The following is an 18,420-nucleotide window of genomic DNA, read 5'->3' on the forward strand; positions in this document are numbered from 1 at the left end:
GCTCTACTTGAGACACTATGTCAGTACCCATCAACAAGATTGGGTGAAGTTATTTGATGTGGCCCAATTCTCATATAATCTCCAGTGGAGAGAGTCGACTAGAAAGAACCCCATCGAGATCGTCATGGGCCAATAGCTCGTGACACCCAATGTCATAGCCTTATCTATGAAGGTAGCAGCCTATTGGCCCACAAGCTCATACGGGAATGGCACGAAGAGGCAAGCATCACAAGAGCTTGCCTTGACAAGGCCACTTGATGGATGAAGAAATGAGTTGACACCAAGAGGCGACCAATGGAATATGTTGAGGGCGACATGGTGATTGTCAAGCTCCTACCCAACCGTTCAAGTCTTCGCGCAAAGTGCACAAATGGTTAGTGCAGAGATATGAAGACCCTTTTCCCATCGTCAAGCGGGTCGGCAAAGTAGCCTATCAGATCCAATTCCTTCCAAGACTTAAAAATTCACTTTGTCTTCCATGTAAGTCTCCTGAAGCCTTATCATGAAGACTAGGAAGATCCAAGCAAGTGTGAGTCCAAGCACGTCCCTACTATGGTTGTCACTGACTTCGACAAGTAGAATACATCCTTGCGGATAGAGTGATTTGCAAGCGTGGTGTGCGTAGCTACACTGAATACTTGGTGAGGTGGAAAGACCATTCGGAAAATGAAGTCATGTGGGAACTAGAAGATTTTCTTTGGCAATTCGCTGATGCCATCTGGCAGTACAAGGAAGAAACCACGCCGAGGATGTCGCGCGATCAAATGGGGGAGGTGTTACGCCCCGCGCAAACTGCTGCACAGCCGAGCGCCCAATGAATCAGAAAATGCACGCACGCACTAGGAAGCCATCAAGCGCGCACGCTGCCTAACTGCGGGAAAAGTCCGGAAGCCCGGGTGGAAAAATCTCCCTCAAGCGGGCAAACTCTAGAATGCGCAAGAAAAATCTGGAAGCTGCGGGAAAGCTTTAGCAAGCTCCACCAAGTGCTAGAAAGCTCCAGCAAGTGTCTACGTTCAAGCTACCAGCCCAGAAGGACCTAGGAAGAAACTAGAAGACCGGGGAAGCATGCTGCCTAGATGTTTCTAGCCTTATCCCTTTCGTGTAAATATTTCTAAAATAATCTACAGATATAATATTGTCCCTTAGATCAAAATGATCCTAGTCGTCCATTGAGGGGGCCAAATACTATAAATAGGCCATCCCTCTTTATTTGTACATGCACATAGCGGCACCAGCAATCTTGTAAAGCATACAATGCTCTCGATAAAGCTCTCTTATTCTTCAAGCTCGCTACTCTCTCTTGCTCTTAGTTAACTCTTTCTACACACAAAAGGCTTATTTAGTCTTGACTGCTTAGATTGAGCAAGTGCCGCATGGGTAACTTCAAAATTACTAACCCCGTGACACTAAGCCATATAAACATAGTTTGCTAGATTACTTACTCCATACATTCTTACAGGTTGGTTGGATCATTGTTTTCACTTAGTTGAGATATAATGCAGTACCTGCAAGAAAATGTTAATAGCAAAATACTTTCCCTCACTGTACACTCATGTTTCACTCACCTCATAGTCTCTCAACTCTCAATCTTCTTCCCATAAGTTGAGTTTTGGAACCAAATCCCTTAAATCAAGATATTCAAGGTTGTCTTAGAACTTTGTAAGAAATTCTAAAGGAATCTCGTTTTTAGAAATTTGTAGTTAAGCACACAGATGAAGATGATGTGTAATTTTTATAATTATGTTAAGTAACTAGAAAGCGATTAACTATTTAGATGCGTCTCGAAATAAAAACATCAGATAAAGGGTAAAATATGGAGTGCAATGAATGATGATGTTGGACATAAAGCGTAATGGATTTGGTTTACCCTTACGGATGAACCTAAAAATGTAATTTTGTGTTCCCCGATTCAAGATCGAGTCATTAGGCAATTAACAACAAAGTCGTATTCTAGTAAAGGGTTAACACCTTATTTTTATTGTGATAGCGGCGTATTTTGTGAAAATTAATTACAAATCATTAAAATGAAGTTGTTATCTTAGATTTCGTTAAAAGGAATTCTAATCTTGTGGTTTAAAATAACATTTTAATTTGTCTTTATTCATGTCAAGCATACTCCTTTATATAGAAGGTACAATTTTTATTTAAAAATGTTAATTTATTTTAGAATTTAGATCTAATTTGTAATTTAAATCTAATTAAGATATTAGAAATTCAACATTATTTAGAAATCAAGTATTAATGAAAAATATATATATATTATTTAGAAATCTAATACTAATTAGGATTCTAACTACTTAAGAATCTAATACTAAATAAGATTTAATATTTAATTGAATGTCAATTTCCTATTCTTGTTGCGTTTTTTATATTTGCATCCATAACATTATTCTCCCTGGTTTTCTACCTTGTTCTCAAGTTTGAATTGTGGATATAACTGACTTGTTAGTCTATTCTTGTTGTTCAGGATCAGTGTCTTGTTCAATGTCGAGTCAGAACAGTCGTCTACATTGGTAACTCGAAACAAACGACTCATCGCAGTTATAACACTACCTGTTCAATCTTCTTTCTATCATCTCTGCTCTTATTAGTTCCTTTATAAATGGAGATGAAGTGTTACCAGATTATATCGTAATGTTGTTGTCCTATGGTGTTTTCTGAAATGAATTGAGGCTTGGTAACGGACTGAAAATGGTCACTATAATTGTGTACAGTCATATTTCATAACTACTGTTTTCTTTCAAAAGCCCTAACCATACTCATTGCGTGCATAAGAGTGGTGGGTAATTGCATCTAAACTTCCAGCCTATATGAATCTACCAGATCCGTAGTAAACATGTCAACTTGCTGGTCTTGCTGCACTTTATGGGCACGGGTCAAGAGTCTCTAAAACTATCGTATATAGTCCTCCCCTGTGTCTGTTTGTTTTAGGTTGATTATCTCTCCTAACGAATTGTTTTACAGGAGCGGATCAAACCGCAATGTGCAGATTTTAACAAACTGGCCCCATGACATCCTTATCTCCTCCTGTTGTAGCTTGTAGTGCCAAAGTTGAGCATCCCCTAACAAGTGGAAGACTGCCAATCCAACCTTGTCGTTGTTATCCGTTTTTTTATTAATAAAAATTGTCCGCAATGATGGAGCCAAAGTCGGGTCATCTGATCCATCTTAGGTAGAAAAATGAAGCTTTGTATAACGAGAAATTAATCCGTTGTTATGGGAACTGATGTGGGATTCTTCATACCCTAGTCTAGTGTGTCATCTTTCCTCTCCCTGATTCTGATTTGAACCACCGTTGTCAGTTTTTTCGTTATCAATTTTTCCTTCTTCTTGGACTTGGACAGTTCGGCTAAGAAGAAGTTCTAATTGTTGTGTGATTTGGTGCAAACTCTCTTTTGTTGCAGTTTCAGAAGCTGTCATCCGAAATTTTAGATTCAGCAACTCTTCACATAAACTTTGGTCGCCCATGGTGGCTTGCTTTGGTACCAAATTGTTTCATTCCGTAATTAAGAATTTAGTCATCAAGCGGTTAACAATAAAGTCGTCCTCTAATAAAGGGGAACACCCTTATTCTTATTGTGAGAGCGACCTATTTTGTGAAAATAAATTATAAGTCATTAAATGAGCTACTATCTTAAATCTCGTTAAAGAAAATTTCAATCTTGTAGTTTAAAATAATATTATGACTTATCTTTATTAATATCCAACATACCTCTTTATATAGAGGTTACAATTCTTATTTAAAAATGTTAATCTACTTTGAAATCTAAATTTAATTAGAAATACTCTATTAAAATATTAAAAATCCTACACTATTTATAAATCAAGTACTAATGAAAAATATATGTATTATTTAGGGATTTAATATTAATTATGATTCATAGTTAATTGAACGTTAATTTCCTATTCTTGTTGCGCCTTCCATATTTACGTCCATAATATCGAGCATGCAAGGTGATGGCGACATACATTTTGGTTAGCTTCAAGGGCTCTGATACTACCTTGTCAGAAACCTTACTCTTTGCTCCAATCTGAAGAGATGGAGATAACAGAGGAAGAGAGAGATTGATATGCTTGAGGTAAATAGATTTTCTGATAATTTCATTCATAGATATCTGACCTATCTATAAGTTACAAATGTCGGAGAAAATAAGCAGGAGTCCTCCAAGTGCACCTAGAGGTTACAATGGTCTTACGATCGGCAGGTAGGGGTCCTTTTTAGATGGTTTTTCTGTTTCACCATTTTAAAACCGTAAACCTAATCGGTTACATAAGAAAAAGCCCCTTTTTCCCTTGTGAATACATTTCCCTTTTTACCCCTTATTCTGTAGTACACCACCAGAGACTTTAACGCCTGCTTGACAACTGAACTTTGAGGAGTTGCCAGTTTAGGATCTTATTGAACAAGAAACCTCTATTCATGTCATCTTATTACACCACTACTTCTCGGACTATGTAGGTCTTGGGTCAGTTCACAGCATGTCATTCATGATGTTAGTTGACTATGGAAGCACACAGTTATGCAGAATCTTTGGAAAGTTGTAGATCTTGATTGCCATCTATTAATTTTTTGTATCTGTGCATTTCTATCATATTGCAGAAAAGCAATGAAGCCTTCCAAATGCTGGAGAAAGCTATCATAACCGACAAGAGAAATCCACTCCCTATGTACTACAAAGCTGACATGTTACTGAGCCTTGGAATCTTTGATAAAGCTTTGGAAGTTCTGGAGGAGCTAAAAGAGTATGCCCCTTGTGAAAGCAGTATACATGCATTGATGGGCAAAGTTTACAAAGAGTGTAAAATTTATGACAAGGCCATGCTCCATTTTGGAATTGCTTTGGACTTAAAACCATTTGCATCAGATGCTATTATCATAAAGGTAACTGCCTTCCCTTTTCTGCTCATCTAAATGGTATATTTGCCTGTTTTTCTATTTGGAAAAATTAAAATTCATGGTATTTTGACTTTACGGATTTATCTTCCTAGATAACTTAATGATGTAGACAAGTGAACAATAAAGATAGATAACAGAATAGAAAAAGAATAGAGCAAGAGATAGAGGTTTAAGGAGTAGAACGAGAAGAGAGGGAGTAAAACCAAGGGAAGGAGAAGCAAATAGGGAAGAAAGAGACCTGAAGAGCATAATCAAGTATGAAATAGTTTTAGATTATAAAATAATTAATCCAACACAGGCTTACATATTCTCCTAATTCAATACCATTATTTAGGTATCAGTCACAGTAACCAAATCCTGAACAAGATCAAACAAATATATCAGAGAAAAGAAAGCAAAACAATTTTCTTAATTAATCTAAAACTCTAGTTCTGATACTAATAAATTAAAGGTGTAATATTCAAAGATATCCTTACACTTCTATATTTATGTTAAATTGTACCGTACCCTCCATTTAATTGTACAAGTGTGACCCGCTAATTATAACAATCTATTGAATTATACCCTTAATTAATCATTTCTGTTAAAATTAACAGCTACCTTTTCTTTAACATTTTTCTTTTTCCTTTATTCATTGCCTTCCTCCTCTCTCCCTGTGCAGTCCGATACCTTGTTTTCTTCTCCTTCTCTTCCTCGCCATAATAATGAAAATACAGTTACAGTTAATTTTGACTGAAATTATTAAGAAATGGTTCAATTTCATATACTGTGATTTGAGATTGATATTGATAAAACTAAATGTGTTACGTGTAATTTGATATAAATGTTAAAATGAAATAGTGCAGCTGTTACCCTTAAATCAAAAATACTAAATACTAAAAATCAAATAAAAATTCTCTTATATTAAAAATATTGCAATCTAATTTATCTTCGTTCTATATCTTTAGGTCTTTATTAACATGAAACTTCAAAAAATATGATAATTAAAATTTTATTAGAATAGTAATCTCATGTAATTAAAATTCTACTAAAATAATAATTTCTTTATCTGTAAATTAAGAATTTTATAAATATCTCAAGTGTAACGATATAAAAGAGATGAAAAAATAAAATTTATATTTTTTCTCCAAAATTAATATGGTATTAGAGCCGAATAAAGTTATTTTAAGATTTTTTTCAAACTCTAAAATAGTAAAATAAGTTGATTCGGTACTCACCTATCATGATCTAATCTCACCACCACCTTACACAGAATCGCCGCCTCACTGTCAGCCTACCCCTCGACTCAGGTGACCGTCTCCAGAGCGCGTGAGCGGCACACGCTGCTGTCGGCTACCACGTTCTACCAATGATTTCTTCGGGAATCACCACAAAAACTATCGATAAGTTCATATCCGACACAGATCTAGTGAAAATCGTGTCAGAACCGTTTGGGTTTGGCTTTCCCGCAACCTGATTGTCGTCGATCTTCTTCTTGCACGTACTCTTTCCGGTTCTTTGCCTGCATTGTGCACAAATAGGCCTTCTTCGTGCTCGAGCTGCTCTGATCAGCCTTCTTTGGTCCTTTTTCTAGCTCCTCTACATGTGTTCTTCTTCGGTTTTGCGATACCGACGCCAATCAGTTCCTCCGTACACAAACTGCTCCGACTTGTCTTTTCTGACCCATTTTTTTGGCTCCTCCACACGCATCCACCTCTGGTTTCGTGAGCGGCCTTCTCTGGTCTTTTTTCCGAGCACCGCCACGTCTGTCGTCGCTTTCTTGCCATATCGATCTATTTTCGGTTACTGACTCTAGGCTCGGAGCTTATTTCCCTTTTTCGGTCTAATCCTGCTATATCTAACTCCGTAGGTACTGATTAGAAGTTTTGTTCTATTCCTATAAGATTAGCTACTGCGTGTTGCTCTTTATCTTTTATTTTAAACTATGACAAAAATAACAAATCTCTTCAAAACTTGGTCTGCAAGTTGTGCATGCATGATATTTTTGTACCAATTTGAGGGAAGGTGTTGAGTAGAATATTTTATTATTATTTAATTAGTTAAAATAATATAATTAAAATTATATTATAATAGTAATCTCATATAATTAGAATTTTATTAAAATAGTAATTTTCATAATTGTAAGTTAAAAATTTTATGAATGTTTTAGATGTAACAAAATAAAAGGAGTGACAAAATAAAATTTTTTTTTTTTTTCCAAAATCAATTAAAGAAATAACTGGAGTACTTATGTAGCTATCGAGAAAATAACATAAGCATTTATTTGCATGAACACTATTTCTACCACGGATATTGTATTTATTCTCTCTTTTGGTCCATAATCAATTTGTACTTCGGCAGGCTTGCATGCAAACTTTACTTGCACAAGATCAATTGGAGAGCAACTTCAACTGAGATGCATGGAAGATACTACATAATCGGCTTTCACAACTTCACTGTGTAAGGTGTTTTACTGCCTATGCTTTAATATTTTGTAATCAGTAGAAACCTTCAATTTCTGGGCTTCCTCATTAACAGTAAATATATCTTGGGAGATTGAGCTTTTGGATTTATTTACTCAGTTTACAGAGGGATGGGCTATAATACATAATCGGTGCTTCAAGCTGGCATTGCATGGAGAAAATTTGTATACAGTGGTGCAAAGAAAACTAAACAAATTTGCACGATCTTGTTGAAATTAATTGATCCTCTTCTTTTGAAAACACTTCTTTTACCCTTTGTGAGCCCATAAAGTTTTGTATCAGCTTTTATATATATATATATATCTTCTAGTTAGCCTGCATTTTATTGTGGGCAAAAATCAAATAATGAGTACACTTTACTTATGAGTAACTCTAACCTGTATCTGACTTAGTAGACTGGTAGTGCTCATTCCCTAGTATGCTTATCAAGTTTGAGGTTTTCCATTTCATGTTTTTTATTTTTTGTTTTCACTATTATTCTTGGCTTCAACTTGTCTTGGACAAACTGTCACAGGCAATTTGTGTCACCAGTCACTAGTTTCAAATGCATTAGAAAGTGTGAATATGCACATATATAATCAAGATTTTCTTCCTACTTCAGATTGCTAGGGTGTCCTCAGCCGCTTCAACTCTTACCATCAAAGGTTATGTAGAAAACATGTTGCTTATATGGGGATTAGACTTGTAACGTTTGAAGGCTCTATTTCATTTGATATTTGGAAACTCTTGAGTTCCCAGAACTTTGCATCAGTATTATTCCCATTTCATTTCAGTGATTTTTCTACTATTCCATATTCCTTTTTGGATCATGATCTAAAGAAACGTACAATGTGTTTCCTGGCTCCTAGTAAGATTATAACTGTTTTTCTTTTTTCTCAGGCAGATTATTTGCACATCTGTTGCAGACTCTTTGAATGATGCTTGGTTGCTGATGGATGGACATACTTCAGATTTCATAAAGAGTTGAATTTGCAGCAAAGGCGGCATCTGGTGAAACCCCAATCCAATCACCAAATGCCATAAATCTTTAAGGCATCTCAGCTTGGGTATTGCCATTTCTGATAGCTACTAGTTTAATGAGAGATTCAGTGTGGCCATCCATGGTTGGCTGTTCAGTTTTTTTCAATTGCGCAACTTTGAGATCAGTTTCTTCAAAATTCTCTTAGCCTTGATTTTGATTTGCAATAGGACCCTTCAAATCTTCAAGACCCTTACCGTAGGGAGCTAACCATCCCAGTACCCTCATCTCTTGTTTCATCTCGGAGCATCTCCTTCCTAACTCCGTACAAGAAAACCTAACTTGCTTTGCACCCCAAATCTATAGTTCCATATTTAATTTAATAATTCCCATGCTCGGCATGAGAATCTTCAATCTGCTGTATCAACTAAATGGAGATTACTATGAGGAGAACTACTCCACCAACTCTCTTGCCAGTATAGGTTTTTGATCTATAAGTTTGTCCGCTAGAATGATAAACTATTGAAGCTTGTTGCATTGATTATTGCCCTGTGAGGTACAGATGGAAGGAGAGAAGCAAAAAAATCAATAGGTAAATTAATTTTCAATTCCAAATTAGTTTCATTCCCTTGATAGTACTCTATATTTTTATAGGTTACAACTAAATAAGAAAAGATATCAAAAATAGAAAGAAAAAAAATCAGAAGGTTTAAAGCCCAATCAAAACCAAAATATCCTCAAAATTAATATCATTTTCCTTAAAAAAAAAAAAGGAAAAAACCTATAAAATCACACTTTTTTAAAATTTTCTACTATTCGAACTCTTTAGCCGTGGTTTATTCTCAATCTGCCTCACAAATTAATTTTACAAGTTAGGAAGCTTCCCTTGCTTGAATTATAAAGAACAGAACGATGCAGGCAAAACATCTATGGCTATAAATGATATCTAAATTGATTACACAGTTTGATCGGCTTATACTTTTTAAAAGACAGAGCTAAAGAGAACTAAAAAAAGATTTTTTGTGTATAATTTTGTATAATTTCGAATGTTATCAGTTTTATTACATAAACTAAATGATACAATATAAGTAAAAATTTTTAAATTCATGAAGATATAGAACAACATATAAGTTATCATGCTTGAATATCTACCGTTTGAGTCTAATAAGATCTCTTTTTTTTTCCCTTCTCCTAACCTTCTATATAAATTAATAATTGGTAATTAATGTAACACAAACCATATCTTTTGAGTGGGCTGTTCGTACAAGAATTTTCTTAACCTAATATGACGCATGCAGAGAAAAATATAAAGTAAATGGATAATTAATTAAGTAAAAAAACTCAAGAAAGATTATGTGAAGAAAAAAGATTCCTCTAAAAGCAGCTTGCTAAAAGCTGATCTTAGCTTATGACAGTAGTTTGAAATGTCGTGTTTGGCTTTTTCGCCGTAGCCAAAAAAGCAAAAATGTGAACAAGGAGTTTCTGGCAATCCCAGTTGTGGGAAGTCAAATTGCACATTTTAATTTCACTCTAATCATAAAAGCTACAATCTTTGTTTGTTTGCTAAGAAAACCCACAGGGGCAATTGCACTATCGGTATAAATTGATGATAAAGAAATTATAATATTGTAGAGTTTCTGATTCTGAGTTTAAATTATATTTATTATTATATTTTATGTTAAAAAATTATGAATACTAAGGAGTAAAGTGACCAATAAAATATCAAAAGAATGAAATAATTTAGGTAAGTAAATAGAGATCCATGTGTTTGTATACCTTCACGTGCTGAAAACCAAGAAATCATTTTCAATTATTAGAAATATTCAAACACGGTTGCTTAAGAAAAGTTGCAACTCTTCTTTTTTTGGATGAAAAGAAGTTCCAACTCTTTATGTTGAAGAGAAACACAAATTTCAATTAGTTAAAGTGATATTATTTCTCTTTTAAAAAGTTAGTTAAAATTTTTAACTCACTATGATTATTTTAACAAAAAAAAATTGATTTATCACATAATATTTTTTTATTTAAAAATATAATAAAATCATTGAAACTTAATTTAATTTAATTATTATAATTTTATTAATATATTAATAAATTAAATTTTTAATCTTACTTAATGAAATTAAGTTCAGTGCTACTATTGGAGTATATAGATTATTTTTATGAAATTGATTTTAAAATTAATGCGTACTTCAATTATGTGAAGATTGAGGTTGGTTGAAATATTAATTTCATAAAGTAAGAATATGAATGTAATATAAATAAGAAAGACTTTTTTTAATTGAAATAACATTTCAACTCTTAGTCTAACTAAAATTCTATATCCTTATAACTTTTTTTTTAATAACTGGAAAGACAAATTTACTGTTCTGAAGTTAAAACATATAATTATAATTAAAATTGAATTGAATCAAACCCAATGATAGAGGAAAATTTTTCCTTTTGTGGTTAAACTAAAGTTACCTAAAATGTTATATTTTAAATATGTGGTATCTTTTGGAGAATATTGTTAGAAAAATAAGCGAAATAAAAACAATACGGTTGAAAATTTGTAAAATTAAAATTTTAATTTTTTAAAGGTTTCAGGTCCTATTGCCTTCTCACTCTTTGGTATTAATTTTTCTTGATATATATATATATATATGTAAATATATTTTAATGTGTGTGTCTCGACTGTAAAATTTCATTTGTAATTAATAAGTAAAATATTTTGATATTTATCCACATAAATGGTATAAATCTGTATAAATATATGTACACATATACTAGTAGAAAATTATATATATACACACATATATTCATATATATACTGTGTTTCTAAAAATATACAAATAAAATTTAATGTAACTAGATTAAATTGGTATTAGAAACAAATACAAAATTATATTTACATGGAAAAATCCTAGGTAAGCTGACCTTAGATTAAGTAATTATAATTAATTATCCAATTATATCTACTTATATAGTTTCTTTTACTCACTTTTATTAAAAAATAAAATAATAAAATTCACTCTGAACTATTAAAAAATAATTTAAATTTTATTTTCTATTTTTAAATTTGAGTTAAACTTTTCTAAACCTATTAATATTAACAGAAGTCATTTATGCATCGTTACGCCAGGTACACATGGCATTGCACTTTAGTAGAGTTTAAAAAGTTTAACGTAGACACCAAGTTATCGTTGCATGACATCCACACCAAATCTAACTTAAATGTCAAACTTTTTCCCCACCCCCTTCGACCTCAATTGCCCCCCACTTCTTTCCTCTATCTTCATCTTCTTTATCTGCAACCCTAACCTAGGCTCCACCCTCAACAACTCACCCTCCACCAAGAAGCTTGGTTCATCGACAATTGTAACGGCCCCGGAAATTTAAAATGAAATATATATTAAAAATATCAAATGCGGAAGCGAAGTCAAAAATTCGATTAACATCCCTTACACTAAAACCAAAAACGTGCTCATAAAATATAAAAGATCAAACTACCTAAAGGAGAAACTTGAAAGTAAAAGCTACGAATATGACTATGGAGTCTTTAGGCGTCCCCTTCGTCGTCCTCCTGCGGAACCGGCTCGGAAACGATGTCTTCATGATCTGAAATGATTAAATAAGGAATGAGCTACACTACCCCAGTAAGGACATCACGATATCTCACCGTCACGGAGGTAAAGGTGGGTAGAAAACACCAAAGGACCAATGGAGCATAATTTACAACAAATTCTTTTATCAATAATAAATCCTTCACCATCCACTTACCTCGGTGAAATTCATAAAACAGTATACGAAAGCAATAATATTATCATCATCATGAAATCATATATGAACTGTATAACATAATACTTATCAAGCCTTTTGTAATTCAATCGTTACACAACATATTTTCCTCATTTACCAGCCCACTAGTATTTATGGGGATCCATAGGGGTCCCGCTACCCGTTAACCCTTAACACTTGAAATCAGATTCCAGGGCCGTCCCCATACCCCGTCCAATATGGGCGTCAAAACTATAAACCTCATTACCCCGTCTGGTATGAGGGTGAAACGGGCCGTCCCCATACCCCGTCCGGTATGGGCGCCAAAACACATAAGATCTCCATACCCCGTCCGGTATGGGAGACCACAATCCTGGTAGAGTTCCCTACGGACCCGATCCGTCCACCATCTCCCAGGATATCTAGTCAGGCTGACCACATTATACAATTACCCATTTACATAATCTTTCATTCTCTTTTCCCTCAGTCAGCATCATCAATCCACATACAAACAAGTAAAACGGTAATTTATGCCAAACAGACAACATACAACATCAATATCCCAGTCATTTAATCCATAATCAGTAAAACAGTAAAATATGTACACGAAACTATAAAATGAAAACATCAAACCTCATACTGCATTTAAAACTGTAAAATATGCCAAATAACAGTTAACCGACAAACACACTATACTCGGGCTCCATTAGCGACCTTAAGCAATTTCACACATTCGTTCATTCATGGAATACCGTTTTATTATTTATTGAACTTTAATACCGTGATAGGAAATAGGGTGAGGGGTCCTTACTCGTTTCGGGGTCCGAACACGGCTTCACAGTGCGCCTACAGGCTGTCCCTAATTTTTCCTGAATTTTTTTCAGGGAACTAAAACGCACTACTGGTACCTGCACGTGCTCCAAAAAATCCCAAATTAGGCCCAGGGCCCTTTTTTGGCCCATATCGCAATTCTGGCACGGCGGCTCCGTCGTGCTCCGGCGACGGTGTCGCCACTTGCAGCGGCGATTCGCCTCGGTTTGGCCATTTTCGGCCGTTTCTGACCGAATTCGGTCACACTTGCATCGATCCTTGTGATAAAACAACCCTAGGGCCCTCGGGGGGCCAAAAAATTACGGAAAATCGAAGCTTACCGGCGACGGTGCTCTCGGGTGCGGCGGCTCTCTGGTGAAGTTCGTGTTTTGGTGATTCGGCTCCGATCAACCTGTAGAGAAAAGAATGGTGATCACAGTGATATAAAAATTGCATCAAACGGAGGTCGGGAAGGGCCTCATCGGAGGCAAAAATCGAGAAGGGACGCGGCAGCCCCACTGGGTTTCGGCCGTGTTTTCCGGCCGTTTGGCCGGGATTTTGGCTCCGATTTGGCCACAGAGGAAATCAGCGTGGAAAAACGAGTCGGGGGTATGAAATTTACCTCGATCGGCGGTCGAAAATCTCCCCGGTGCGGCGGCGGGTGGCGGCGGTCGGCGTCTCCGGCGTCTGGTTCATCTTCTCCGGCGAGGACAGGCGGCTAGGGTTTTTGTGGTCTGGTGTGGGGGTTCTATTTATACCCTTTTGCCTTTTGATCTCAGCCGTCCGTTTTTTGATTAAATCCGGACCGTCCGTGCGATTTCATCTAGGTCGTCCGTACGCACGCTTGATCTGGGCCGTCCGATCGCGCGTACGCGGATCGCCAACATGGCCTGTCCCCGGTCGACGTGGTTTTGCCACGTGGCAGGTCCTGGTTGGCCTGGACTGCTGACTGGGTCTGCTGACGTGGCTGCTGACGTGGCTTTTTTTTTTTCCATTTCCTTCTTCAATTTCCCGGGTGCTACAACAATAGTCAATTTCATCAAAGAGGATGCAGTTCACTACAAACCCTTTCTCTGTTAGCTACTAATAAATTTTCACAACTAACCTCCTACCCGAAAGTAGGGGACTCTAGTTGGGGGTTAGGTTATTATAAATTTAACTAATTTCATAGTTATATTTGATAGAAAGTTACTTATGCGAGGAAGAACATAATTTAGAATTGCATTGTCTTTTATTACAATTGTATTATTTAGTTTTTACTTTCATCCCCTTACTTAATGTTCTTTTGGATGTTGTGTGATGTTATTTTCTTTTGGTAATTCTTTTTAATTTAAGAGTCAAGTTGAATTTGAATAAATTTTCTATGTCAAAAGCAAAATTCTTTTTTAAGTTTGCTAGAAACAAGTTATTTATCTAAATTCAGGAACAGATTTCTTGCAAGCGTGCTAAGTTTAGAAAGTTTGTAATAATAGCTTTAGTAATCTCAATTAAAAAGACTTACCAAATAGAATGCAGATTATCTCAACTGTGAACAAAAAGCAATCACCATAAATGAACTTAATAAACTATTTGATTAGTAAAGCAAATATATAGTCGTAAAAGACTATAACATAATAGAGTTTGTAAATAATTTAGTGATATCTATTCTACTCTATTCGAAGGCAATATATAGATACAATTACATCACATAAAAAGAAATAGAAATTATTATACAAAAAATCAGCTAATCAAGTTTCTATAATTGTGATACTAATCTAGTAATTTATAGCACTAGTCTTGTAACGGCCCCGAAAATATTAAAATGGAATGAGTATTTAAACACATAAAATGCGGAAGCGAGATCAAAATTTCAGTTAACATCCCTTACACGAAAACCAAAAACGTACTTAAAATATAAAGGATTAAACTAACTAAAAGAGAAACTCGAAAATAAAACTATGAGTATGACTACAGAGTCTCTAGGCATCCCCTTCGTCGTCCTCCTGCGGAACGGGCTCGGGAACCATGTCTTCCTGATCTGAAATGGTTAAATAAGGAGTGAGCTACACTATCCCAGTAAGAACATCACGATATCTCACCGTCACAAAGGTAAAGGTGGGTAGAAAAACACAAAAGACCAATGGAGCATGATTTACAACAAATCCTTTTATTTATGATAAAATCTTTACCATCCACTTACCTCGGTGGAATTTATGAAACAATATAAGAAAAACAATAACATTATCACAATCATGGAATAATATAAGCTGTAAAACATAGCACTTATCACGCCTTTTGTAATTCAATCATTATACAACATATCCTTTTCTCATTTACCAGCCTACTAGTATCCATTGGGGTCCATAGGGGTCCCGCTACCCGTTAACCTTTAACATTCATAATCAGTTTCCAGGGTCGTCCCCATACCCCATCCGGTATGGGCGCCAAAATCATAAATCTCAATACCCCGTCCGGTATGAGGGTGAAACGGGCCGTCCCTATACCCCGTTCGGTATGGGCACCAAAACCATAAACCTCAATACCCCGTCCGGTATGAGGGTGAAACGGGCCGTCCCCATACCCCGTCCAGTATGGACGCAAAAACACATAAGATCTCCATACCCCGTCTGGCATGTGAGACCACAATCCCGGTAGGGTTCTCTACGGACCCGGTCCGTCCACCATCTCCCAGGATATCTAGTCAGGCTGACCCCATCATACAATTATCAGTCTACACAATCTTTCATTTTCCTCTTCCTCAGTAAGCATTATCAATGCACATTTCAAAACAAGCAAATCGTAATTCATGCCGAACAGACAACATACGGTATCAGTTTTTTTTTTCAGTCATTCAACCCATAACCAATAAAAACGTAATATATGCACATGAAACTATAAAATAAACACATCAAACCTCATACTGCATTTAAAGCTGTAAAACAGGCCAAATAACAGTAAATCATCAATCACACTAGACTCGGGCTCCATTAGCAACCTTAAGCAATTTCACACATTCGTTAATTCAAGAAATACCGTTTTATCATTTTGAACTTTAATACCGTGATAGGAAATAGGGTGAGGGGTCCTTACTTATTTTCGGGATCCGAATATGATTCACAGTGCGCCTACAGGCCGTCCCTAATTTTTCCTGAATTTTTTCTGGGGAACTGAAACACACTAACGGTACCTGCACGTGTTCCAAAAAATCTCAAATTAGGCTCAGGGCCCCTTTTTGGCCAATATCGCAACTCCGGCACGGCGGCTCCGCCGTGCTCCGGCGACGGCGCCGCCGCAAGCGGCGGCGATTCGCCTCGGGTTGGCTGTTTTCGGCCGTTTTCGGCCGAATTCGGCCACACTCGCATTGGTCCCTGCAAGAAAACAACCCTAGGGCCCTCGGGGGGCCAAAAAATCACGGAGAAGCGGAGCTTACAGGCGGCGGCGCTCTCGGGTGCGGCGGCTCTCCGGCGAGGTTCGGGGTTTGGTGATTCGGCTCCGGTCAACCTGTAGAGAAAAGAATGGTGATCACGGTGATATAAAAATTGCATCAAACGGAGGCCGGGAAGGGCCTCGTCGGAGGCAAAAACCGAGAGGTGGCGCGGCGGCGCTGCTGGTCTTCGGCCGCGTATTCCGGCCGTTTGGCCGGGATTTTGGCTTCGATTTGGCCACAGGAGGAATCAGCGTGGAAAAACGAGTCGGGGGTATGAAATTTACCTCGATCGGCGGTCGGAAATTTCCCCGGTGCGGCGGCGGGTGGCGGCGGTCGGCCTCTGGTTCGTCTTCTCCGGCGAGCGGCAGGCGGCTAGGGTTTGTGGTCTGGTGTGGGGGTTCTATTTATAACCCCTTGCCTTTTGATCTCAGCCGTCCATTTCGTTTTAATCTGGGCCGTTCGTTTTTTATTGAATCTGGACCGTCCGTGCGATTGCATCTGAGCCGTCCGATCGCGCGATTGATCTGGGCCGTCGGATCGCACCCACGCGGATCGCCAACGTGGCCCCTTTTTGGAGCGACGTGGTCTTGCCACGTGGCAGGCCCCGGTTGGCCGGGACTGCTGACCGGGCCTGCTGACGTGGCTGCCGACTTGGCTTTTTTTTTTTTTTTTTTCTTTTCCTTCTCGGACCGGGCGCTACAAGTATAATGATTTAGCAATTAATATAATAATTTACAGCACTAATTTAATATATAATTTACCACACTAATTTAATATATAATTTATAGCACTAATTTAGTAATTTACAACTCATGTCAACTCTCTCCCTCAAGTTAGATAATAGATGTCTATCATTCCCAATTTGTTGGTCATTTCAGATAATCTCTTTCTAGTAACTGCTTCAGTGAGAATGTCTGCTAATTGATTTTTTAATTTGACAAAGAAAAAATGTATAATCTTTTAATCCAATTTTTCTTTGATGAAGTGTCTATCAAGCTCATCATGTTTAGTGCGATCATATTGTATAGGATTTTGTGCAATCTCAATAGCAGTTGTATTGTCACAATAAAGATTCATAGGTTTCTCATATTTAACTGTCAAATCTTTTACTCTTGATCTATAATAATTCATATATTCCATGAGTCATCTCGAAATTCAGCTTCTGCACTTGATCTTATTACAATCTTTTTGTTTTTTGCTTTTTCATGCGACCAAATTACATTCCACGAAAGCAAAATAACCAAAAGTGGATCGTCTAATCGTTTGGTCATCTGACCAATCAACATTTATGTATTCTTCAATTGTTGAAGAGCCATTTTTTAAAAATAATAAATCTTTGCTGAGAGTACCCTTTAAGTATCTCAAGATTCTGTACACTGCATTTAAATGTTCTTCGTTTGGTGCATGCATGAATTGGCTCATGATACTTACAGCATAAGTTATATCTGGCCTTATGTGTGTCAAATAAATTAATCTCCCAACCAGCCATTGATACTGACCAATTTCTGTTAAAGCCTGGTTTGGAAAATTTCCAAGCTTGTGATTTATTTCCATGGGCATGTCTACTGGCTTACAAGCAAGCATTCCAATCTCAGTCAAAAAATCCAGCACATATTTTTGTTGTAAAAGGGAAATCTGTGTTTCAATCTGGCTATTTCAATACCTAAGAAGTATTTAAGTGATCCCAAATCCTTCATTTTGAATTCAGCAGCCAAATATTCTTGTAATAACTTCATTTCACAAGAATCATCTCCTGTTAAGACCATGTCATCAATGTACAAAATTAAAATCGTGACCTTCCCTTCTTTATGCTTTATAAACAAAGTATGATCTGAATTACTTTATTTATAACCAAAAGCTTTCATTGCTGCAGAAAACCTTTTAAACCATGTTCTTGGTGACTACTTAAGCCCATACAATAACTTCTTTAATTTATAGACTTTATTTTTGCTCAAAGAATTTTCTATAAATCCTAGTGGCAATTCCATATAAACTTATTCTTCTAAGTTTCCATTAAGGAATGCGTTCTTAACATCAAATTGTTATAAGGGTCAGTCTCGATTTGCTACTATAGACAAGAAAATGCAAATTGTGTTCAGTTTAACTGCAACACCCACAATTTTCTTTTTTG

The 18,420-nt window shown here is 36.5% G+C and overlaps 1 protein-coding gene across 7 annotated transcripts in view; it reads left to right on the top strand.

Moving 5' to 3' along the window:
• The window catches only part of CDC27A (Tetratricopeptide repeat (TPR)-like superfamily protein), a 62,189-nt gene extending 53,257 nt beyond the window's left edge, over positions 1–8,932 (top strand). For 4 of the 7 annotated variants that reach the window (XM_022036230.2, XM_022036237.2, XM_022036235.2 and 1 more), the window contains 3 exons: positions 4,601–4,882; positions 7,238–7,341; positions 8,239–8,932. In XM_022036230.2, coding sequence (XP_021891922.1) covers positions 4,601–4,882; positions 7,238–7,291 — 336 coding nt within the window. In that variant the 3' untranslated portion in view covers positions 7,292–7,341; positions 8,239–8,932. The remainder of the gene's footprint in view (positions 1–4,600; positions 4,883–7,237; positions 7,342–8,238) is intronic. The other 3 variants (XM_022036231.2, XM_022036232.2, XM_022036233.2) reach the window with 3 other exon arrangements.
• The last annotated feature ends 9,488 nt before the right edge of the window (positions 8,933–18,420 follow it).

This window comes from Carica papaya, chromosome 4 (assembly GCF_054855325.1).
Source record: "Carica papaya isolate Zhongbai chromosome 4, ASM5485532v1, whole genome shotgun sequence".
Classification (NCBI taxonomy): domain Eukaryota; kingdom Viridiplantae; phylum Streptophyta; class Magnoliopsida; order Brassicales; family Caricaceae; genus Carica; species Carica papaya.